The 26547-nt window shown below is 38.1% G+C and overlaps 1 protein-coding gene across 1 annotated transcript in view; it reads left to right on the forward strand.

The window, feature by feature from the left end:
- Positions 1-24910, forward strand: part of CTNNA1 (catenin alpha 1) — a 77122-nt gene extending 52212 nt beyond the window's left edge. Inside the window, exons 10-18 of the mRNA XM_081315196.1 lie at positions 111-203; positions 2028-2184; positions 11176-11376; positions 12998-13149; positions 15278-15388; positions 16737-16918; positions 18978-19083; positions 20634-20768; positions 23524-24910. Of these exons, the coding sequence (XP_081171322.1) occupies positions 111-203; positions 2028-2184; positions 11176-11376; positions 12998-13149; positions 15278-15388; positions 16737-16918; positions 18978-19083; positions 20634-20768; positions 23524-23811 (1425 nt within the window). The 3' untranslated portion in view covers positions 23812-24910. The remainder of the gene's footprint in view (positions 1-110; positions 204-2027; positions 2185-11175; positions 11377-12997; positions 13150-15277; positions 15389-16736; positions 16919-18977; positions 19084-20633; positions 20769-23523) is intronic.
- Positions 24911-26547: the final 1637 nt, after the last annotated feature.

Consider the following 26547-nt stretch of genomic DNA (forward strand, 5'->3'; position numbering starts at 1 on the left):
AATATATGTTTACATTATTAAAATTCCCTGTCTGTTATTATTAGCTACCCTGAAAACCATTTTAGTAGAAAGATGGGATATAAATTTAATCAATGTGCTCTTTTTACCAGGTTGCCAACTTGGCCTGTTCTATCTCAAATAACGAAGAAGGTGTAAAATTGGTTCACATGTCAGCAAGTCAGCTTGAAGCACTTTGTCCTCAGGTAAATTGCAAGCTTGATACATCATTTTCATGTTCCAATTGTATATCAGAGCTGTGGAATATAAGTACCTTTAGAAAAAATCTAATTTATTGTCTGAAATAACAATTTTGTGGGTAGGTTGATTTTTTAGATAGAACACAGAAGCTCATTCAAGTAGCTATAAAAAACATACATTTATTGGCTATATTCAAGAAACTGGATCTTTCTAGAAGTAATTTATTAAAAAGCGTAAACATTTAATTTAATAACTTGCCAGATCCAGCAGGAATGATATAGTTTTGAAGATTGCAACATAGGGGAAAGCTACCTATAGCTTTTATCAGGCTAATTGTATGCAACGCACTATTTCAGGACTCCACTATTAGAGATGACATCACTCATGCAAGCTCTCTATGCTTTTCTTGAAGCTTACAATTGAAGAAAGAGAAAAGGGTATTATTAAAATTAAAAAATGCATCATTGAAAACAAGTGTGTACAAGTCTTTGGTTTTGGCCCTGCCCAAAACTTGCTTTATTCCTAAGACTTCATTCTTATGGAAATGAAGCCCCTGGCAGAAAATTCTGTCATATTTGAAAGAACGTGTCTTGAGCAGTACTATAATGTATACTACTTGAGATGGCCTTTGAAGGGCATTCCAAAACTTCATCTAGTTAGGGTATTGTAGTTTCCCAATTAATGGGATTTATAGTAGGACGTTCACTGGAGAAGAGCCTAATGCTGGGAAAGATTGAGGGCAATAGAAGAAGGGGACGACAGAGAATGAGGTGGCTGGATGGAGTCACTGAAGCAGTAGGCGTGAGCTTAAATGGACTCCAGAAGATGGTAGAGGACAGGAAAGCCTGGAGGAACATTGTCCATAGGGTCGCGATGGGTCGGACACGACTTCGCAACTAACAACAACAAATAGTAGGACGTATATGGCCATGGCAAGCCAATTTCATTCCCTGCCAAACACAAATCACTACACTGATAGCCAATTACAACCTCTATCACTTGAACTTCTATCCACTTGACTGCATTCTATTCAAGGACCAGATCCTAATACCTGTGGGTAAAGATCTTCATCACTCTATCCACTACAGTACAACCAACACAAGCTGTGAAAAAGATAACACTACTGTACATCAAAAACATCTCAAAAGCAACCAATAGATTACTACCACCACAGCACACAAATTGTGGTGGAATCACTGCCCCTTAGAAAGAATAGAGATATTTTAGAGTCAAACCCTTAGGTCCACATCTACCCCTTCCAAAGGGAAGGCAGGTAGTCTGGTGAGATTCTTGTAATATAAGGGATCAACAACAAAATATCTACTTGGGCCTATTTGTGAGTGGTTCTGATTGGCTGTGCCTGACATAAGCAAACAAAAGCCCTCCAAAACATCTTAAGCAAACCAAAATTTATTATAGGGAGGAGAGTTCAGGTTCTTTTGCATTTGATTTGTTAGCTGCCCTGTTGAAAAGGTGGCTATAGGTTTAAAATAAAAAAATAAAAGTAAGGGAACATAAGATATGCATTAGGAATTGGGAGATTATTAAATCTAAACCTACCTGTAGTTAGCATAACTAAATCACTTGGCTTTCTCAGTGCTCCATCCCATAGGACAAGGGTGTCAAACTTGCCACGTATTGCTACTTTTTCCCCATTGCCGGAGCTGGGGTGGGTGGGTTTCAGCATAACACATCCGGCTTGCAGGCCGGCAGTTTAATACCCCTGCCATAGGAGAAAGGCTTTTACTGAGTGACTTGTCAGTTTCATAGAAAACCAGGCATGGTGTGAAAATTGGTAAGTCAACAACTCTGGACATTTTGCTTTGCAGGTAATTAATGCAGCATTGGCTTTGGCTGCCAAGCCACAAAGTAAACTGGCTCAAGAGAACATGGAGATGTTTAAAGAACAGTGGGAAAAGCAAGTGCGTGTGTTAACAGATGCTGTGGATGACATCACTTCCATTGATGATTTTCTGGCAGTATCAGGTAATAGTTATACATTGCTTAAATTTTATTTTTTGAAGTTGATCAAATTTTATGGATGTTGAAGATTGCCTTAAGGAATCCTGAAAATATTCCTATTAATATACTACTTCTGAAGGGAGTCCCAAAAATGAAAATAGTACAGAATGTGACAGACTGCTAACGGTCATAGAGTGTTTGTATTACATTGTCCCTGCACCTAAATATTTGAGGCAATGCCCAGTTGATTTCTGGGCAGAATTTAAACTTGTAGTATTTAAAGCCGTAACAGTCTTTATCCAGGGGGAACTTCTGTTTTTATGAGCAAATCCATTGACCTTATTTTCGGAATCATTCTTGTGGGCAATATGGGGGAAGCTTCTTTTGTGTGACTCTTAAGCTGTGGCATGCATTCCTTCAGGAGTTATGGATAGTCTCCATTCTTTTTGTCTTTACAAAAGGAGTTAAGGCATTGCGTCTTTCAAGTTACACTGTTTTAGTTAATCACTTTGTAATTGTGTTTATTGTGTACCCTGCAAGTTTCGTTGATTTATCTGCTTGGAAAATATATTTTTAACACATTAATTTATTGTGCAAAAGAGCCTATTATTTGAAATAAATTAAACACATAAAAGAGAAGGTTAGAAGTTTCTTGAATATAAATAGCTGTGAGTACTTCCACCTTGATCCCACTGAAACAAAACCTCTTACAAGGGACCATTTAAAAAGAAGAGTGAGTCAATGAAGTAGTTAACGCTTTCTTCAGAGGGAGGGTCTGAAACAAGCAGTAGTCTGTCCTGTCCAGAAGAAATCAGTGCTGAATCAAATGGGACATCTGTCATTCTCATTCAGGGCCAGGTTATTTGCAGGACTTTTATGTCTCCAATTACTTCTTCTCACCACCAGTTCCAACGGGGTAGCCATACTGCTGATTTCTTTTATTAAACAATGCCCTTCACAAGACCAAGAAGATGTGCCTTCAGTATTGTGGGGCCTGCCCTATGGAATAGCATTCCCTTCCCCCTACCCAAGATTCTGACAGTCCTGAGTCTATTGCCCTTTAAGTAAGACATTAAAGACCTAACTTTTCCCTTAGGTATTGGGGTCAGGCGAGTCCAGTTGGTTAGTTTTTAAACATGGATTTATTTGAACAACGGGCATATTGTACATCAATTGTTACTGTAATTGTTTGGAATTGCTTTTGTTTTGTTTTATTACTGTTAATTGGCCAGAGTTGCTACAGTGAGATGGGTGACCATATAATTTGTTTTAATAAATATTCAATATCCAGAGTTCTAAGGCATAAAGCTTCAGCAATATAGTTAATGCAATGGTGACCAATTACTTGTACTAAATAATTTTTAAAAGCTCCCTTTTGCGAAATTACCACATTTTTATATTTGTTAGGTTCCCACATTTTTAAGTACTTCTGATTCAGTGACAACAAGTTTTTAGCATTTTGCAATAACAAACCTTAAGTGTCTTAGGAAAATAGATGATAAACTGACAGCTGCATTCATTAAAAAGGATTTTGGGATGTTCTTTCCCAGTTTTATTAGAAATTTCAATAAAAGGACTGACAGATTATGCATGGCCATCTAGCATAATAAAATGTACCCATTTGATGTCAGTCCCACCCACATAATATACAAATGGGACTGTTTATATGGTATAATTTTAGTGGATTATAGAATCACTTATGAATAAACTTTATGAACAATTTTTGGTGAATTGCTGAAACAGATTTAAAGAGAACTCTGACACAAAGAATTTTTGTAAAGTTCAAATCCCAAATCACTCTATTAGAATTTTAAGACTGTCAAAATTATCTGCTTTGTTTAATATTGAAGCTGTATTTAGCATAACAAGATTCCTTTATTGTACATCATTCCACAGTTGAGGCCAGCTGCAGACATTAATCCATGGACATTAGACTAATCATACGTAGAAATACTGCCAAATTTGGGGCTTCTGATGTGCCAACCCCAGCAGATAACTGAAGCCAGAATGCTAGTGAAAGTTTGCAGCTAGCCAAAAAGCTGGTTACATAACAAACTATTAATTGATTATACCAAAATTAAACATCTGCACAGTCTCTTCGAATGGACACACTGAACTCTGTGTTGGCAAGAAGGAATTCATTGCTTGAGATTATCACATTACAACATTTTGAGATATATGTCAAAGTGTTGTAATGTGGTAATATCTGAATTACACTGAATTAGAAACCAAAATCCTACAGGTACCAGATAACAGTGAAGATGTATTGTTTTATTTTGATGTGAGAAACCATTCTAAGGGCATGGCCTTCATTCTAGATCAGAGTGGACAATTAATTCCACCAAGGGGCCACATGAGAAACTTTTGACTGTTGTGGAAGACCTAACCAACAGGGCTGTGACGACCGTAGGCATGCACATGCACACATGTAAACTGAAAAATATAGCAGTCACCTTCAAACTGAAAGCAATCCATGCAGGCTTGATAGGGACAGCCAAAGAGCTTGATATGCCCAGGTCTGTTCTAGATATTGGGCTAGTCAAACGTATGCTGGCATTCCAACCAATTTGGAGCCACCTAACTATTCTGTTCAAACATGCATGTTCTTATTGACACACCTATTGAAATTATCCCAAATGACATCTAAACACACCCACCTTCCAAATGCTTTCTGTTCTTTTTATAGAAGCTATCTATAAATGTCCCAAGTGTGTGCCTGACCATATAGTACTAAATAGAAATCTTGGACAAATGCTTAAACTTGATAAAAAGGTAAAGGCAAAGGTTCCCCCACACATGCGTGCTAGTCGTTTCCAACTCTAGGGGCCGGTGCTCATCTCCATTTCAAAGCCGAAGAGCCAGCACTTGTCCGAGGACGTCTCCGTGGTCATGTGGCCGGCATGACTAGACGCCAAAGGCGCACAGAACGCTGTTACCTTCCCACCGTAGTTGCATTTTTACGTGCTTTCGAACTGCTAGGTTGGCAGAAGCTGGGACGAGTAACAGGCGCTCACTCTGTTACGCGGCACTCGGGATTCGACCTGCCAAACTGCCGACCATCTGATTGACAAGCTCAGCAGCCTAACCCACTGAGCCAATGCAAATGAGCTAAGTTTGTTCACATTGCACAATACAAGTTTACCATGGTTGATGCTTTTACAAATTGCTAGAATAGATCTGAAGAAGATGGAGGAACTAAGAAGTATGACCGAATTTAAAACACTTATGCAAAACCAATAGGATACACACACACACACACATACACACAGAGAGAGAGAGAGAGAGAGAGAGAGAGAGAGAGAGAGAGAGAGAGAGAGAGAGAGAGACGGAACAAATCACAATTTGAATGATAAAGTGGAGGCAAAACTTCAAAGAATCGTAGTACTGATCAGAATTTAGTCCATGCTATTGTTTGACAAAAAAAATAATGTAAAATGTTTTACAGATGACATAGAAATCCATTACCAAGATAGACACATCATATAACAATGTTGACAACAAATATTTACTACAAAGGAACATTTTATCATATGTGGTGATCACATAATTTTTAAAAAAAAATACTGAAAGAAAATATACCAAAATTTTTCACAAAATTTTAAAATAAAATTTGAACTAAAGCCGCCAATATTTCTATTGGATATAATTCCAGAAAACATAAATGAGAAATATCCCCATTTACTAATATATACTGTATGTGGACAGCTGCAAAGACAAATTTGGAAAAGAAAAACTTTGCTGGTGAAATGGAACTGAGAGACCAAAATTGAAGAGTATGTTGCAATAGCAAAACTGACAATATATATTCATAATAGAAGTTTAACCAAATTTAAGCAGGAGTGTCTCCTTTATATACAGTATTACACATCATATAGCAAGGCAAAAAAGAAAAGTGGTTTTAAGGGGGGGAAATTAGGCGATTGATACTACTTCCATGTTGGAAACACTGAAGCTCTTCCATGGTGAAAGGATTAGCTGGTGACATCACCATTGCCTGGGAGATGCACAGTTGGGGGGTCCTTTCATGTCCCCATTAATGAGCCTTGCGAAGTGGTACCCATTTATCTACTCGCGGTCATCTGTTTTCAAACTGCTGGATTGGCAGGAGCTGCAGCATGTGATAGGAGCTCACCCCACCCTGTGGCAGCAACGAGTCTCGAACATGAACCTGCTGATTGTCAGCCCAGCTTTCTCACCTCAGGAGCCACTGCACTCCTCTAGTCTAGAGATCAATAAAACTGACAAATTATTTGTTAGCTACTAACAAATCATCCTCCATGTTAATATTTTGGTTAGCAGTTGGAGAAGCATTTGAAAATGGAAAGGAAGGGGAGAAAACATCATTAAAAAGTATTTCTATAATGTTTTCTTCTACAGTTTTTTTCCTTAGTCTTTAGTCTTTGTTTTATATCTTTATCTAAAAATCTATTAAAAGCATTTGTCTATTTTTTCTCTTTATTCCTTTAACACTTTTATCTTTATCTTTTCTTTTTATTTTGTTTGAGGTTTAAATTCTTAACTTGGTAAACTTTCATCAATAAAACTTATTTTTAAAAAGCTTAACATAAAAAATATGAAATGATCCTAGAACTGAAAGAGGCTTCACAAGAACACAAGTACCATGTGTTTGTTACCCCTCTCAGATATCAACAGGGAAGGACTACATCAACTAAGCTGATAAGATATTGTAAGATCTTTAAATGACTAATTTCCAGGATGTGGAGATTTTTTTAAAATAAATGTGTAAATAGAGAGAGCTGCTGGGACTATCAGTGAAATCCAGTATTCATTCAAAGACCATTAAATTAGACCTTGAACGCAGAGCCACAATAGATGAAATAAAAGTGGCAATAAAACTACTGAGAAATGGTAAAACAGTTGGAATGGATGAAGTCATGGCTGAGGCACTCAGAATTGGTGGAAACTATCTGACTTGGTGAGTGCGTTCACTGTTACGACTCATCTGGCACTCAGAAAAACACTCCATTGGGTGGAAAGGAGCACATACATCACTAATTTGAAAAAAGATGACAGCTGCTAATACCAAAGCTACTGGTATATAAGCCTTCTATCAATCATTGGAAAGGTCTTCATGAGGATGATTCAATTTTCTTCCAGAAACAGCAGGAACAGATAACTAAAGAAGAGCACCCGATTTCCACCCAACCCAATGAGGCAGTGACCAAAGTTTCATCATCAAACAACTAATGGAAGAGAATTTGATGTGACAAACTGTCACTCGCTGCATTTGTTGACTTTCGAGCAACCTTCAACAGTGTATACTGGCCAACTTTAAGAAAAGCCTTGAAAACTAAGTACGTGTCCACAAAAGCCTACTCCAAGATTGATTGATTGATTGATCAATCGATCAATCATATGGCAGATGACTGGGGTTAGTGAAGCACTTGAAATATCGTGAATCATCAGGGGAAGAAGAAGAACAGCCACACCTCTCTTTAGATTGTTACGGCCCTGTAGTACCTATGGAAGGAATGAAACATTTTTGTGAAAACCAGGATGCAAATCTTGGCACTAGTCCTGCCAGTCTTCTTATGTGGATTTTGAGACACGGACACTATTAAAACCAAAACTAAATAAGGTTAATGTATCTGTGGTGCATACTGGGAGTCTTTAAACAGCCTTCTCAGGAATGATATCAGATAGATGCAGTGAACTATCTACATTTGAGAACTAAATGCAGAAATGCAAATTAAGATGCTTCAGTTACAGACACATATGCAGAATGGCAGAATATTACCTTTCCATGGGAAAGTGGCCTGCATAAAGTCCAACATCAGCACCAAAGACAATATGGGCAAAGCAAATTGAAGATGATCTGAAAAACATAAGATTCAACCTAAATCACACAGCCTCAGTTGGAAACATGGAGAAAACCATTATAAAACATCTTGTCTGCTGTCCAGCAGAATCCACAACAATGTACTTGGCTCCAAGGACACACACTAAGCAAGTAAAGAACAGCAACTGATAAGAGACATTTGAAAATTTTTCTATAGTTCAAATTCAACACGCACATGCCTTTTTCCTGATCTGACTGGGCCCTCGTGTAGTATGCATTTCAATAATAAGAATATGATTACACTCTGTATTTGGCACGTTACTTATCTGCCCTTGTCCCTTTGCAAGCAACAACAGCACTAGGCCTTTGGGTATTAGAATCTCAGACATTTGAATTGGTCGACCAGCAGCTGTAGCATTATCATTTCATTTTCCTTCCTATAACTCCTTGTATAATTAAGTAAAAGTTTTCAGCAGACGTATGAAAGGAAAAAGTGGCTGTAATTAACCATCCTTTCATATTATGGACTATAATTGGTATTCCTCACTCAGTATCCTTCATAGTTTTTGGTTCACATCTGTTACGCTAGCTTTGTTTTTACAAAACTTGTGTTGCTCCAAGCAGGTTCTGCAGCTTCTGTAGTGTGATTTAATACATAAATAGCGCTGAAGTTTTTACATCTGTATTTTGTATACACAACACAGGTAAATGCTAAAAGCATATAAATTCAGCATCACTACCTTCTTCAAGACTGAGTAGGAACTTTACTTTCTGCCAGACATGCCAGTATGCCCATGTCTCGACTAAGTTGTTTTTAATTGCTTGATCTATGTAATTCCATTAATTCTGCTGGGCATCCTACAGATTTTGTTCATCGTGTTGCAGGATTTGCATACAGTTGTTTGAATTGTTTAACTGGGTAAAACAGTTCCTAGACACACACACACACACACACACACACACACACACACACACACACACACACACACACACATATATATATATATATATATATATACATGCTGAATTTCTACTGCTATTGTTTTAATTAGTTAAGAACTTACAATACATGATCTAAGCAGTCCAGTTCAAATTGGAAGTGACTGTTTCTCGTAGAGTATTTTGAATGTGAAATGTTTTATTCATAATTTTAATTCATTACTTAGCTTCCTAGTCTGTTTCTGCGTTTTCCATGCAATTCCATCTTTAAGTAGTTTTCTATACAAATTGTTAAAATAAAAATTCTATAAAATTTAGAATGATTAAGAAGATGGGATGGGAAAGAGGACATACGAGTGTTCAGCTAATTTTTATACCTGGAATACTTCCTCCAGGAAAAGGGGTAATAGTAGCGTCCTTTAGAATTGGGTGAGTGGGGAAGGACAGAGAGAATTTCACGATGCTAGTACTACCACAGAAAATCTCTTCTGATAAACGGGCTTTATTTGTTGTGTTTTGTTTATTCAGTATAGGCCATGCCCAACTCCAGACTATTATGGGGTAATTCACAATAAAAACAAACAGGCCTGGGAAAACAGCCAGGTTTTTAAGGCTTTACAGGATGCCATCAGGGAGAGAACATACGGCTCTCTGGGGGAATCTTGCTTAAGAAGGCAGGTGGTAGGGCACTTCTTAGATCCCAATAGTTGTCACTGTTTAATTGAACAGATCCTGTCTCCTCTTAACTGGCTGGGCAATGGCATGAAGATAGATGATCCCTCAGTTAGCCAGATTGTAGACCAATTAGGGCTTTAATTGCACCCAGAAGGTGCAAAAGGGACATAACCAAGAAGCGCTTATCACTGTCTTGTTTTGCATTTAAAGCGTTTAAAGCTTCCAAGGGGTCTTCACAGGCAACCCCAAGTGAAGCATGCCGATGTTACCAACCCCCACAACTTGTGGATGGCCTCACTTAACACGTTCATATAGTGAGCGTAAATAAATTGTTATGGTTAAGTTTCTGCTGCCATTTTGTTTAGAACTGATATTTTTACCATAGAAATGCTTTTTTACAATTTTCTGGAAAAAACCATTTTTGTGTATTCAGGAATATCTTGCATATTATTTCATAGGTTAAAAGAGCCTGTAGCTGGGGCTATTTTATTTTGTTATTTAAAGATGAAAGTAAAATAAAGATTTTTTTAATGTGAATTTAAGGATCAAATTTCACCAGCATTTGACAATGTAATAGTGTATAGAATCTTATTACTTCCTGAAGGCTTTGGTAAGCTCCCAGACTTAAAAAAAAAAGGGGGGGGGGAGACAGTATTCTGTTAGGAATACTTTTGAATGGATAAAATGATGGCCTATTCTTACAATTCTTTTTCTCCACTCATGGCAGAAAGTGGCTATTAAAATAACAGTAACAGATTGCTTTTTTCTACTTGTCACCTAAAGCAAGGTATCCTGGTGAAAAGAAAAGCCTCAATAGTCTTAATAAAAGCATATTCCAAATCTTGTACCTTAAAGAAATATGCTTATGTCCTGTGCTAGTTGATAACTGTTGCCTCGTTCACCAGCCTTTCTCTTCTATCTTCTTCTGCCACAATAAATATTTTTAAATATTGTTCAAGCTGGAGCTGAGCAAGTAGTAGTTCCTGCTGTATTAATTTTTCTTTTTTTTTTCTGCATTGCCCAGTTATATCAGTTGCATTTGACATCATCATCTTAACCTTTCATTAGCCATGTGTAGCTTAAGAAAAGGTTCCCTCTTATGCAGCTTGATATGCAAAGAGTTTTATTTTGTGAAGATACGAGAAAAGCTTTGCAAGAATCAGGATTCTATAGAGAGCATCCCCCTCCCCAAAGAAAAAGATAGGGCTGAATTTTGGATATGGTGTTTCACCTGGTAACTGGAAGCTTCTAAATAAAGGGAGAGGGTCACTGTCTATTAAGTAATCAAATTACTTCCTCTGCTTTTCGTCATTAGCTGGAATCTGTGGCACTATAAGACTGCATACAGCCTCTGACAAGATTCAGCTTGTGAATTTTTTTTTTTAAAGATTGGCATATATTTATGCCATCCTATATTTATGCTAATTTTCAATGAAAGAAATGAGAAAGATTTCTTTATCAATGAGAATGTTTTAAGTGGTGTATTTCATGCTAACTTTGTATTTCAAATATACGTAGCAATTTCTTTTTAGCTTACTGGTATTGATTTACACATTATCAATGGCAAATGCAATTTTCCCATTTCTTTTTTTAATCACCAGAAAATCATATTCTAGAAGATGTAAATAAATGTGTCATTGCTCTCCAAGAAAAAGATGTTGATGGTTTAGATCGCACTGCTGGTGCAATCCGTGGTCGTGCAGCAAGAGTAATTCATGTTGTCACTTCTGAAATGGATAATTATGAACCTGGAGTTTATACAGAAAAGGTTTTGGAAGCAACAAAACTGCTGTCAAACACAGGTAAAGTAAACAACATAATCATGCTTTTAATTTGATAGTCTTAATGAAACAGCCAGGACAATATGTTCCTCACTTCTTTCTGCAGCCCCTTTGTAAGTGTATAAGTATTGTCTAATAGTTAGGAAGTCGCTGTCATAAAATACCAAATAATTGTTTTAAGTTAGAGGCAGAAATAGGCAGACTAATGCCATAGAGCCCTGATAGTGCAGTGGTTAGAATGCAGTACTGCAGGCTGACTCTGCCAACTGCCAGGAGTTCGATCCTGATTGGCTCAAGGTTGACTCAGCCTTCCATCAGTAAAATGAGGACCCAGATTGTTGGGGGCAATATTCTGACATTTGTAAACCGCTCAGAGAGTGCTGTAAAGTACTGTGGAGTAGTCTTTAAGTGCTACTGCTATAGGGCAATGTTTCTCAAGCATGGTTCTTACATGCTGGGGAATTCTAGGAAGTGAAGTCCACATAGCTTAATGTTACTGAGGTTGAGAAACATTCCCTAGAGCTATGCTTGATAGTGTATGTCCTAAAATAGGTGTATATACTTTAAAAGAAGTATCTTAAAAATGAAATGAAATTTAAAAACAAGAAATGAAAAATCCTACCAGAATATTGGTTTTTAGTATTTGCATTCTCATCCTGGCCCCTTAAATGTTACATATGGCTGTCAGCCATGAAAAGGTTGCTTATTTATTATTTATTTATTTATTTGTTTGTTTTTATAAACCGCCCTTCTCCCGAGGGACTTGGGGCGGTGTACAGAATAAGGTAGGTATACAGATTGAACAATAGTGAAAAAACAATAGGAAAAAACAAACTGGGACCCCAATTAGAGCTATCAGGCCAGGCCGGACTGCTGGAACAGGTAAGTTTTTAAGTCGCGCCGGAAGGTGCGGAGGTCGGGGGCCATCCGGATTTCGGTTGGCAAGCTGTTCCAGAGGGCTGGCGCACCAGCACCTTGAACTTCACACGGAAGGCAACTGGAAGCCAGTGCAGCGCACGGAGGAGAGGTGTGATATGGGAGTATCGGGAGGCTCCCAAGAGTGTCCGTGCCGCTGCACTTTGCACCAGTTGAAGCTTCCGAGTGGATCTCAAGGGCAGCCCCATGTAGAGAGCGTTACAGTAGTCTAGGCGAGAGGTCACAAGAGCATGGGTGACTGTACGTAAGGCATCCAGGTCCAGATAAGGCCGTAATTGGCGAACTAGTCGAACCCGGGAGAAGGCCCCCTTGGTCACAGCTCCTATGTGATCTTCCAGGGAGAGCTGCGAGTCTAGGAGGACACCCAGGTTGCGGGCCCTATCAACAGGGGGTAGTAACTTGTCCCCGATGTTAAGGTTTATACAGTGTAAAGCAGAAAATAGGCATCATTTTGAATCATACAGCTCTTGGCCATCCTTTTTACAGTTCCCATGTTTATATAATACACAATGGCCTGCCCTCTGCCCTCTGAAATATATATATCTTCTCATGTATATGTCTTATTCTTTACTACCAGCATAAACATAACTTTCTCTGCTCACTGTGTTCCTCCAAATAATACATATGAATTAAAACTGAGTATTGTGTTGTATAATTTTTCTCTCTTCTGGTTCTCCCCAATTCTTTTTTTCTGTGTGTTCTGTAGTTATGCCACGTTTTACTGAACAAGTAGAAGCTGCGGTAGAAGCATTAAGTTCTGACCCTGCTCAGCCAATGGATGAAAATGAATTTATTGATGCTTCACGGCTAGTATATGATGGAATTCGTGATATCAGAAAAGCAGTACTGATGATCAGAGTGAGTGAACTTCAGCTTTCTTAAAATAGCATTCAGTTTTCAAAATGAGTTTTATTAAAAATTTAAAACATATACTAAACTCTGTGTAAATTCATGCACGCATATAGTGCATAACAGCTTAATAACCTGAGCAGCTCCAGTCACTACTGTTTCTGCAGCTAAATGTTTTGTATTCTGAATTCCACCCGTTACCTATATATTGACGTGCAGTTCTTTATACAGTGTGGAATCACTTTAATCACTTTCCATTCTTCTAACCTCAGTAATAAATGCAATTAAATTGTATGCAATTGTGGAAAGTGATGGAGACTACAAAAGTTAGGATGTTTGAAATGACTTTTGGTGCCTGGTGTCCCAGTTGGACAGGATATGAGTACAGGCAGCTGTTTGTTGTATTTACATCACTTCCCCACATAGAAGAGAAAGATGGTATAAAGCTAAAGTACCTCAGTTTTTTGGGCCTGTTAGTACTCTGGTCACAGTTTAATTTACTGCTTGGCGTACAGTCTGTCCAGCTCTTTATGTGTTGCTATTTCAGCTGTTCCCTTTTCCAATGTAAACCAACACATTTTTAAATATGCATTTGGATTGTATTTAGAACAAGGCTTCCATTGTATAGTATTTATGTTAGGCAGATGTCGTATTCCAGAGTGGGAAAGGCCAATAACTAAAGGAGTTTCATTATTTGAAGTTTGGGAGGATTTCAAAGAGCAAAACTGTTGCCATAAAAACACTGTCCATGTCCAAAAATTGGAGTTATCCCAGACCCATCCACTTTAGAATGTAAGCAGTCAACATGTCACTCAAAGCCCAAACTGAAAAAGTTCAGTGTTTCTGCATTATACCAGACCACAGACAAACTTCTTTTTATGTGCTTGATCAACCCAGCTATTACAAGTTTGTAAAACATATTTTATACTTTACTTGATGTGATTCATGAATCCAAATTGTACTTGCCATTGTTTTGAGTGTTCAGTGATGATTGAAAAAGTTGCACATATTTAACTATATTTAGATTTTCATCTATTTGTGGAGCTTTGTATCTTAATGGTTTTATAATGCTATTATAATGCTCTTTTGATTGTTTAAGTGTGCATAAATGGCTGACATAACAAGTTAGAAGTGTCAACGGATGAGATAATAGGCTCATTGCAAAGTTTTCCCCTTTGCATTGGAAAACAAAATCTCAGTAAAGAAGAATTTATAAGGACTAAGGATAGGATTCTCTTACTATCCAGAAATCATATTCAAAATCTTATCTGTTTTTGATGGAGATGAGGCAGCAAAAATTTTAAAAATGAATAAATTATAAGAGGCAAATGCCTTTTTTCTTAGGTGTTTGTTAAGAGACCTAATTAGTAACAGCTCTGCATTTAATTGGATGTATTTTCAAAGCAAGCCCCCAAATGAAGTATTATAAATACTTATATAATGCCATTAGGGATTAGTCACTTTGAAAATAAAGAATAGAGTTATGCACAAAGCAATTTATTCAAATGAGATGAAGCTAAAAGAGAATTGATTTCCCCCACCCTATTTCCCATTGCCATCTGTAGATAGTTTATACACTGCAATACTACCAACGTTCCTACTATCAGCAGCTAGTACACATTCTAATTATGGTAAGCCAGGAAACAGATTTTCTAGAAGAAAGAAATCAGCAAAAACACCTACTATAAAAGAAGTACAAACTGCAGATTTCTGAAGCTACAAGAAAAATGGATTGCTTTGGTTTAATCTAGCACAGGAATGAGTTATTTTACACAGTGTCTACAAAAATTGTATTAAATAAAGTTACAAATACAGCAATATAGGAAGCTACTACTGGTAATAATATTTTTATATCTGTTTGCTCAAGCTCAAGAAAAATCAATATAGCAAATGTAAGTAGGCAATATTAAATGACAATTACTTTTTAAAGTGTTTAACCTTTTTATCAAACTATCTCCCAGTTGTGTTAGATAAACATGTATAAAATGTACATGGTGGTTGGCATTGTTAATTATTCATCTGTCTTTAAAAAATGCAGTTTGACAGGTTTTAAATTCAGTGTGTTCCAAAACCATGGAAACATTTGCTCCCCTAGACTACTCTTTAAGTTTGATTTGGGCTTAAACTGTTTTTGCAGACACCCGAGGAACTTGATGATTCTGACTTTGAGACAGAAGATTTTGATGTTAGAAGCCGAACAAGTGTTCAAACTGAAGATGATCAACTCATTCACGGTCATAGTGCAAGAGTAAGAGATACCTATTTAATTATCTGCTTTAATCTCATTTGTATATAGCCCTGGCCACATTAAAATCAAGACGCCATAATTTTTGTCATTTCCAGTATATCTTGTTTATCTGTATAGCATTATTTATTTATCTTCTTGTTTGGGATTATCTTCTTCCTTTATTTGTGTTTCTTCGGTATAGATATAAATCACATAACTGTAAACATCATCTAATCTGATTTCTGAATTGTCAATCCTTGATTAAAACTTAAGCCTAGCCCTGGAATAAGGAATATTTCTTCAAACTGGAATTATTTTTATTTAATATAATTCTATTGAGAAAAATTATCTCCAATATAACATGTTGCCATTTGATACCATTATATTTTTATCTTCTATACACACATAAATGGCTATCTTATTCTTTCTGATAGCAGTTTTATTCTCCACTTGCATGAGAGTGTCCTTGTAGGTTATAGTTACAATTAGATAAAACTGCATGGAAGTGCTAAGCTTTCCCATTCTTTGAATGTTTTCTTAAAAAAAAAGTTCTGAATCCTATCTTGTTTCTTGTGTGCTTAACAATGAAAGAGAAACTCATGGAGTATTTGCTGTGATAAGCATCAATAAATACTATACAAAATATAGTTCAGAAGGAACCTCAAAGTAATATTTCACTTTTTCAAGTGTTCCCACAGTTCATGCTACTTGAAAGTTCAGGTGGGGGTGGTTTCTTGCCATCAGATACATTTCTGAAGAGGTGGTCTTCCAAGCGAGTATTTAAGACTGCCGTCTTGGTTATTTCACAAAGCTCAACACTTTTGTAACTTTTCTGTTATAAATTTGCTTTCACTTATTGCAATAGCCTTACATTTTGTGTGTAGGCAACCTGAACCTGGCTGCCTCAAAATGTATCTCAGGTGATTTAAAGATCTGAATCATATAATCATGATCTGATAATTACACTGTAGCCTGGGTTTTTGTCTTTCCCTCCAATTTTGCATATATTTGGAAGATTTGAATAAGATTTGATCAGTATTTACAATCTGGCTTTCAAAAATATGTCAGTTTTCTTGTCTGAAAACTCTTAATTTTTCATCCCCTGTAGCAATTTCAAAATATGCATCCATACGGTGTAAAAATGGAGAAGAAAACATAAATTTCCTATGTTGCCAATTTTTTTTCCTATGGGATGCTTAAAAAGTCATCTTTCACTAGTACATCTTTCCATATAGTAGAGAGTTAAAAAAAAACGTTCCCGTTCATACTTTGAATATACAGTACTTTGACTCTTAGGTTGGCTAATGAAAATATCTGAATAGCCAGTTATTGAAAAGCATTTTATATATAGAATAATTGTTCATTCCAGGCCATCATGGCTCAACTCCCTCAAGAACATAAAGCCAAAATTGCTGAACAAGTTGCCAGCTTCCAAGAAGAAAAGAGTAAATTGGATGCTGAAGTATCCAAATGGGATGACAGCGGTAATGATATTATTGTTCTGGCAAAACAAATGTGCATGATTATGATGGAGATGACAGACTTCACCAGGTAAGCATTCTGTATAAGTAGGCTTTTCAAGGGCAACCTTAGTTCATGTTCCTTGTATCTCAGCTAGTTTGCCTTGACAGTATCCACTGCAGTTGGGCATATGCCTGAAACAGTCTTGGACACCTTGTAAAATGATCTTATTTATTCTCTCTCATCTCTCATTCTGAAGACATTACTAAAAGAGAGCAGGGTCATTAATATAAGTACGATATCAAATTTTCTTTTTCATTTCATTCAACTGTTCCAGAGTTGGGTCATGTACTGAAGGAGGACCAGTTAAAGTTACAATTCAATCTAGGCAAGGTAGAGATGCTAAGATTGGGTAGTTTGTCTGCTGTGCCAGCTAACCTGTTTTTTCAGGTTCCCCCCTAACAGAGAAATGGTAAATTTTGCTTAATAAGATTTCATTGCCTGTATTTAACAGTATTTTTGTTATAACTTTGCCTTCTGATTTTCCTTTGTTTAGCTTGTTACAGAGAGACATATAAACTGTATAGGAAATTCTCTTAGCACATGCATAATTAAATGTAAACTTAAAATAATTTTAATCCTATATCTTCTGAAGAGTTAGCTTAGAAAATTAGAGTTAAATGAGTTTTGAGTCAAGTTTTTTTAGTAACTGCACAAAGCTGGAACAGTTTTGGTAGTCTTCGTTTCTGGGCTGAAATACAATTTGTTTTAAACTGACAGTAAATTGTGGGCAATTAATAATTAAACAACTTTTATTGTCTGGTCCTGTTGAAATTATTTGAGGTGTAGCCCATGTTTTGTTATAGATTAATGGATAGACCTCAAAGATATTCCTTGGATTTGGGCTTCTCTTCTATGATTGTGACTTTGAACACCATATAGAACCTGCCACAGAATCAAATCATTTAGGAAAGCTCTGATAAGGGAAATCTTGATGAGGTAATGCCTAAAGGATGTCCTACCCAAGTTTCTAATCGCAAGGGGCAATGTAAGAGCAGCTCAAAAAAAGAAAAAACACACACACAAGAACAAGCTACATTTACTTTGCTCTGTAAAACTAATTTGGCTTGTTAAGTGCACCATGATCAAATAAACCATGGCCAAGCTTAAGTAATTTTTAATAAGATATTAAAATGTGATTGTTTAAGGAGGAAAAGCTATTTCTAAGGATATTGTAATGATACATTTCATTTTCATGAAACTGAAGTATTTTAGTATCACTGTTAATGCAAGTAGTCCTCACTTAATGATCCCAACTGAGGCTAGAATTTTGGTCATAAGTCATTGCAGTTGTTAATCCTGTCTCCACATGAACTGACTCAATTTTACAACTACTTTTACAATGGTTATAAAATGAGTCACCATGGTCATTAGGTACTATGTGGTCATTAAGCAAATCCGTTATTCCAAATGGGCATTTGTTTTTTGCCAGCAAATTTTTTTTTTTGGGGGGGGGGATCATAAATCACGGTCACATGACCACAGCATGCAGCAACCAATCATAGGTGCCTAAAATACAATCACGTGACCCAGGAGCACAGCAGTCGTAACTTTGAGGATGGATCATCAGTCACTTTTGGGAGGGGGGAGTCTGTCATAGCTTCAAACAGTCATTACACGAGGACTACTTGACTACCTTGTAGTGAATCCTTTATCATAGGGCAGGGGTGTCAAACTCAATTTCATTGGGGGCCGCATCAGCATTGTGGTTGCCCTCAGGGGGTCAGGTGGGTGTGGCCAGGGTGGGCGTGGCCTACTGGGTGGGCGTGGCTAGAGTGCGTATGGCCTACTGGGTGGGCATGGCCAGCTCTACATCATTCGCATCAAGGGTGCCTATGGGGGCCTGGGCAGGAGTGGGACAGATCTGAGGGTCTCTGGCAGAAGGAGGGTCTCTGGGCCAGGGCCAAGGCAGTGGGGGCCGTTCCCTCACTGTTTCCAGGATGGCTTCGCGGGCCGCATGAAACCACTTTGCGGGTCGGATCCGGCCCCCGGGCCTTGTGTTTGACATGTCTGTCATAGGGAAATAATGTGCAAGGAAATACTGTGTGCCCTTGATTCTAGAAGACAAATATTCTGTTCCCCTTTGCAGAGGTAAAGGACCTCTAAAAAATACATCTGATGTCATCAGTGCAGCAAAGAAAATTGCAGAAGCAGGATCAAGAATGGATAAACTAGGGCGGACAATTGCTGATCATGTAAGCTGTAACTGATTTCTTTTTATGCATCTTCTATCACCTTTAATTTTACAATATATTTATGAACTCAGGGGTCAGTAGTTTGCTTTATGGAATCTATCTAAGGATCTTAATTCTGTATCCTCCTCCACTAAGCAGCTTTCTTCATCGCTTGCTCCCAACATTTATGGGTTTGGATTCTATACTGATAACTTATTTTCCAAATAATCACTGCAGATAAAAACTTCCAGATGCATATATACCACATGCATGAATGAAAAAAAAAATACTCTGTCACATACAGAGTTTCACATTTATACCCGCTTAATTCAAGGCACTAACATGTACGTGATTAAAACTAATGTTTTCTTTTTGATGCCACCAGATAATTATTATTTTTTTTTATTTTGGAGCACAGACTCTTTTATTGTAGAAAAATCTAATGTTTGGCACCTAAAAAAGACAGGGATTCTCAGTCCACTTCATTTTTCTGTCACTGCCTCTCTATAGGGAAAAGATAATGCATGTATATTGCCCTTGCTGGGAGAATAAACATGGTGGTGTCCATATTTTTGCCAATATAGTAGATAAGGATATTAGCCTTACCTTAGCTTTTCAAGATTTATCTGGGATTTTTCTCCCTGCGTTCTAGAACAGGGGCCCCTAACCCCCGGGCTGTGGCCTATTTGGAACTGGGCTGTGCAAGCAGTGAGCCCGCATGCATGCACACACAACTCAACTTGTGCAGATTGAGCTGCGTGTGCGCCAGCCCACCGCTCACGCGGCCTTGTTCCCTCTTCCCCCCCCCCCAAAAAAGCCAGGCCACCAAGTTGCAGAGGTTGGGGACTGCTGTTCTAGAACATTTCTTTTAAATATCTGCAAGTTTCATTAGGTAAACAAAATGGGACTATTGTTACCTGAATCTTTTAAGAATAAAGATTGATGGAAATTAAATTCTGTTTGGTGGATTATTTCAGCATGCTCTATTTGGGGATGCCTTTGAAGATCACTTGAAACTACAACTGGTCCAGAATGAAGTACCACAGGCAATAATGGATGTGCCTTGATACACTTATGTGTCACCAGTACTTCTTAAGCTTCTCTTGTTTCTAATTGGTTTATAGGTGTAATTCATGACATAGGGCCTGGTTATCAGAGAGGCTGCCTATCTCCACTAGTTTCTGTCCATCCTGTAAGATTGGGCACAGAGTGTATACTTCCAGTCCCCTCAAGCAAACATGGCATCTGTTGGCACCTGGGAATTATGTCTTCTCTGTTGTGATGCCTGCCTCTGAATCCACCTCCCCACAGAGATCCATATGGCTCCCCCAGTAATGTTTTTTAAAAAAATCACTGAAAACCTGTCTAGGGGGTCGGGTGAGCCCTTGAAGAATTTTATTTGGAATTCTATAGTAGTAAATTATTTCTTACTCCATATCTCTGTTACGGTTCTATTTAGAATTAAGGCTTAACAATAAATAAAAGGACCAAAATACTGACTTGTATTACAATGCATTTGGAGTGTACAAAACTCTCTTAAAGAATGAATTGTCTTTTTTTCCTCTGCACAGTGCCCAGATTCTGCTTGCAAACAAGACCTGCTCGCCTATCTGCAGCGTATTGCTTTATACTGTCACCAGCTGAACATTTGTAGCAAAGTGAAGGCAGAAGTTCAGAACCTTGGAGGAGAGCTTGTGGTATCTGGGGTATGTACACGTGCTCACGTTCATTTTGTGTCTTTCTAGGTTCAGCTCAAGGCTTAGTTTGCTTCCTTTGTGAAATTCTAGGTGTAGAATGTAAAGCTGTTCTTTCAGCATCTTCAAATCCTCTCAAGGTTTTTGTCCCAGGATTGGAGACATTTATACTATCTTTTTTCCTTCAGAAAGATTGCGTGGTCCAAACTGGTTTAAAACAATCCAGTGCATAGATTTCATTATGATGAAAATGGCTTTCTTTGCTAAAGTACCCTGAAGTAAGTCTCATTTTCATCCAATACTCCAAGGCCAAAGCCATCATCTGTTGGATTCTCAAATCATTCAGTGACTGTATACTGTCTTATCAGGTTCCTGTGTATTTACACAGAAACTATGCTTCTTTCAAACTTCCCGTGTATTTTTGAGTGTAAATTTCTGTTATATATTTCTAGCGATTTTTTTTCCCTCAGGCCTTCTCACAGTCAGCTACTTACATCCATTTCTATCTTCTACAATCAAAAGACTTCCTCTTCTCCAACTCTCTCTGAAAACTTTCTTCCAGGCTGTGAATGCATTTTAATCCTCATCCTTAATTCCAACGGAGCCAGCCCACATTAATATCTTGTTTATCTTTTCTTCTCATGTATATAATTTTGTAGTCTACCAACCATTTTAGCACACCTCAGATTGTACTTGGATAGAGCTAATTTATTCTCTATGGAAAGAAAAACAAATTGATAGTCAGGATCACCAACCCTTCTTCAAAATGGCAGTGATTTTTCTAATATTTTGAAAGTCTTTATTGACTTGACTGTGAAGTTAAAATGTAAGCCTGAGGAGCCATGTTCAAGCTTCTTTTCCGAAGCACTGTGCTTCCCTTCTTCATCACCAAAGTTGGCATTTTCTGAGTTTTATTTACTGTTGTGATTCAGGGTCAGCCTGTGGGTTCGGCAGTTGGGTCGGATGACTCAGATGAGGGGGAGGAGGGGGGTGTTGAAGAACTTGCTGATGATGGCTTTGAGGCTCCGCAGAGCCCCCAGCCAGCCCCTCTCACCTGGTGGAGACCCAGCTGTGTGAGCCTGACAGCGTGGATGAAGATGACCCACAGCTGGCCCTGTTCAAGGACGCCCGACGCAGGAGGCAGTCAAGTAGGAGTAAACAGAGGAAGGCAATGGGGCTTCTCGGAAGGAGGGAGAGAGAAGCCACGCCCTGAACTCTTTAGAAAGGACTTGTGTGGGGAGGGCTGGTTTGCTGAAAGCAACCGCTCAGATAGTGTTTCAAAGCTCCGGTATCTTGGTTCGTGTTTTGTTTGTTTTTGTAATAAATTTGGCAGACGTATTCCAGCCTCTTGCCGTCTGTAAAGGGGTTGCCTGTTCTGCAAGGCCGGTAGCAGGCTGGTACAGAACATTTACATGGAAGAGGCAGTTTCTTTCATTACAAACAATATAATCCTAATTTCACTGAAGAAAGGGGTCCCTTTATCTATACCTCTGTCTAGAAATCTCAGTAGTGAGGATAACATTTCTGTTGCCCCATAAATTTTCTGATTATACTTTTATTTGCATTTGGGTACTTAGTAAATATGAAAAGTTTGCACTCACCTTTGGGTTAGACAATTATTTTCAGGGAGATAAAATCACATAGCAAGCTATAGGGAAGAGACAACTAGCATAAATGTGATAATAGCAAATTCTGCTTTGGTTAAATAATGGCAAAGTGAATATGGATGGATGGATGGATGGATGGATGGATGGATGGATGGATGGATGGATGGATGAGCGCCAATACAAACAAATATATTGTATACCAAATTAATACTACCAAAGATCCTGGGGCATCTTTGGCAAGAATGTTGGCACTGAATACAGACTTGCTAACTTTACAGTAGAGAGCCAGTTTGGTGTAATAGTTAAGGCATCAGGCTGGAAACTAGGAGAACTTGAGTTCTAGTCTTGCCTTAAGCACAAAGCCAGCTGGGTGACCTTGGGTTAGTCACTTTCTCTCAACTCTAGGAAAAAGGCAGTGGCAAACCATTCTGAGAAACAAAACTTAGCAAGAAAACTGCAGGGACTTGTCTAAGCAGTCTGAGAATCAGACACAATTGAATAGAAGGGGAGGGAAAACTTTTACAAAAAAAACCCTCTGAGGTTTTATAATGACTATAAAATGCATATTTAACTTTGAGCTCTTCTGCTGCAGAAATTTTTCTTGAAGCTAGATCCAGTAATATATAATTGAATAAAAAGCAAGCATGTCACATAATGTAAGTACCCCCTTTCACACAGCGGATAGTTAAACAATAATGGAATGTGCTGCTCTTGCCCTCCCATTAAATTATTTTCAAACTATTTAGAAAACCAAAAGAATTAAATCTTACCAAACAGAAGTCATGCACATTATATAATTTTATTTCTGTAAGTTCTTCTGTTAATGAGAAATAAAAATACAGGTAATCCTTGAGTTATGACAGTTTACTTACAGTAGCAACCGTTCAAAGTTGTGACATAAGCCCACCCCACCCCCAACCGCTTACGATACAGTCCCGAGGTTAGGAATGTTGCAGCACCACGGCAGTCTCACCCTTGGATTTAAAAAGAATTTTCTTGGTAAAGGAACCTGAACCTTAGATTCCTCTTAGCATTCGTTCTGAGATTCATAAATTTGGAATTCTTGCATCTCTGATATATTTGAACCTTATCCTTAAGCTTTGTATAGCAAACTGTGTCTCAGACTAAAGCTACTCTCTTTTCCGGGTGTGTTTGTTAAGGTGGATAGTGCCATGTCACTGATCCAGGCTGCCAAGAACCTGATGAATGCTGTGGTGCAAACCGTGAAGGCTTCCTACGTGGCCTCCACTAAATACCAGAAGTCTCAAGGGATGGCTTCTCTGAACCTTCCTGCTGTGTCCTGGAAAATGAAAGCTCCCGAAAAGAAGCCTCTAGTCAAGCGAGAGAAACAAGATGAGACCCAGACCAAAATCAAGCGAGCTTCCCAGAAGAAACATGTTAACCCAGTGCAAGCACTCAGTGAATTCAAAGCAATGGAGAACATTTAATTTGTCATTTCAGTTCCTTCCTTCCTTCCCTTCCCTTCCCTTCCCTTCCCTTCCCTTCCCTTCAGAATTTCTGCCATTCTGGATTATGTTAAAGTTTATTTACCTAATATTATGACAAAATCATTTAGAGTAAAAAGAAATAAACAGGGTTTAGGAAGCAGGACAGTTCAACTTTCAGTCTGCAAGCATGATAATGTTATATGGAAATGCTGTCTAGACATGCTTCTGTGATATTTCTAGCTCCTGTGTTGCATAAATAAGCCCTGTTTTAAATCTGTTCTATAACCAAAGATAAATTCACAGTAACAATCATCCTTCACATAGCTGGATCATGTCATTCTATGAGGGGGGAAATTGAGCCGTCTCGGGGATTCGAACATGTGGTTGTTTTTTGTTTTTTTTAAAAAGTATATATATGCTGGGTGGATAAAGGTGAATTTTGCTCTGCTTAATAATTGGGGAAGTGGAAGCACTAATTGCTTCTTAGAACACTAAGGCAACAATAGAAGATGACTTTGAAGGAGTAATATACTGTAGCATTCTTTCTAATTTAAGTAGGTATTGACTTCTTTCCAGCCTGAACACATTGATGCATTTATTCTAAGTAACTCTTAAGGGAATACACATTAGGAGTAGATAATAGTGAGTGACAAGTTGTAGCCAACCCAGCATTTCCAGGGTAGTTTTCCTTGGCTCTCGGGAACAGAGGTCATTATAAAAGGAACTTTATGCATATTGTGCAATGTATTAGAACACAAAGTTTCTACTTATTTTTGGGATGTGATAATGTCAATGCTTGGTTACAGATTACTGATACTCTTTATCACAAAACTAATAAAAAAATTCCTGCTACCAGTGGGTGCTGTAAATGTTGCCTGTTTTTCCTCGGCATTCAAATGCAAATCCATCACTGTGTTCTTGTAATAATTGCTAGTCATTTTCCTTTAAGCTTAAAGAGAAACTTAGCAAATAATGTTTATTCAGGCTGCAGCCTAGGTATGAATTGTCATAATGAGAGCTTCATGGCATAATTTTGCTGTTTTAAATTTTTTATGGATTTCTGTTTTTATATCTTTTCCAATAAAGTATAAAAACCTGTTGTACTAGTCAGAGTTTTCTTTGGCAGTTGGTAAAGTAAGCTTAATCCTATAGTGTACTGACTAATTTGAGTTAACTTTTAAGAGGCCAGTATTGAATGACTCATACATAATTTTCTTAAGTGGTTTTGTTGAAAGTCAACAAGAAGCCCTGCTCTGAGATTCAGTGCACAAAAGGCAAAATTAATCACCTCTTTTGTAACTTCCAGTAGGGAAAAAGACACTCAAGAGTTAAATCAGCTGGGGTCCTAGCCTCATTCGTTCCAGAGAGTTAGTAGTTTCGTGTCCTTGTATGTTCACAATACATTTTTAAATTAAAGATGTTTTATATTACATGAGGGACCTGTTTTCTCTCTTTGGTTTACATACTGCAGTTTTGTGATCTCCAAAATTTCATTGGCAATTGAACCACTAGGGGTAGGCAACCTTGGCTCTTTTATGACTCGTGGACTTCAATTCCCAGAATTCCTGAGCCAGTGTAGCTGGGTCAGGAATTCTGGGAGTTGAAGTCCAAGAGTCATAAAAGAGCCAAGGTTGCCTACCCCTGCTAGAGTAACAGTGGGTTACACGTTTAAAATTAATAATTCTAGGGGTTAATGACAGAATAATAAAAAAGATGAGTTTTGGCACTTTGGGAGAAAGTAACATGTGAAAGAGGCTGATCACTTAAGAATTCCATTTTTAACTTCTTTCAGATCCAAATAGCATTCAATTAAACATACTTTTTAATCTTTCATCGGACGATTATACTTAGCAATAGCATTTAGACTTATATACCACTTCACAGTGGTTTACAGCCCTCTCTAAGTGGTTTTACAAAGCATATTGCCCGCAACAATCTGGGTCCTCATTTACTGACCTCAGAAGGATGGAAGGTTGAGTCAACTTTGAGCCAGTGAGAATTGAACCACCAAACTGCAGGCAGCTGGCAGTCAGTAGAAATAACTAACCACTGCACCACCATCGCTCATAGAGAAGACAATAGCTATAGTATCAGTATGCTGCATACATACTCTTAGTTGTACATGGGCAATAATTCATTAGCCTGAAAAGTAATTGGATTGGAGGTTCTTTTGTTGTTGTTAGTTGCGAAGTCGTGTCCGACCCATCACGACCCTATGGACAATGTTCCTCCAGGCCTTCCTGTCCTCTACCATCTTCTGGAGTCCATTTAAGCTCACGCCTACTGCTTCAGTGACGCCATCCAGCCACCTCATTCTCTGTCATCCCCTTCTTCTCTTGCCCTCAATCTTTCCCAGCATTAGGCTCTTCTCCAGTGAGTCCTTCCTTCTCATTAGGTGGCCAAAGTATTTGAGTTTTAGCTTCAGGATCTGGCCTTCTAAAGAGCAGTCAGGGTTTATCTCCTCTAGGACTGACCGGTTTGATCGCCCTGCAGTCCAAGGGACTTGCAGGAGTCTTCTCCAGCACCACAGTTCAAAGGCCTCAATTCTTTGGCGCTCAGCCTTTTTTATGGTCCAACTTTCACCGCCATACATTGCAACTGGGAAGACCATAGCCTTGACTATACGCACTTTTGTTGACAGGGTGATGTCTGCTTTTTAGTGTGTTGTCTAGATTTGCCATGGCTTTCCTCCCAAGGAGCAAGCGTCTTTTAATTTCTTGGCTACAGTCCCCATCT

The sequence above is a fragment of the Vipera berus genome (genome assembly GCF_964194415.1).
Source record: "Vipera berus genome assembly, chromosome: 1".
NCBI classification, from domain to species: Eukaryota; Metazoa; Chordata; class Lepidosauria; order Squamata; family Viperidae; genus Vipera; species Vipera berus.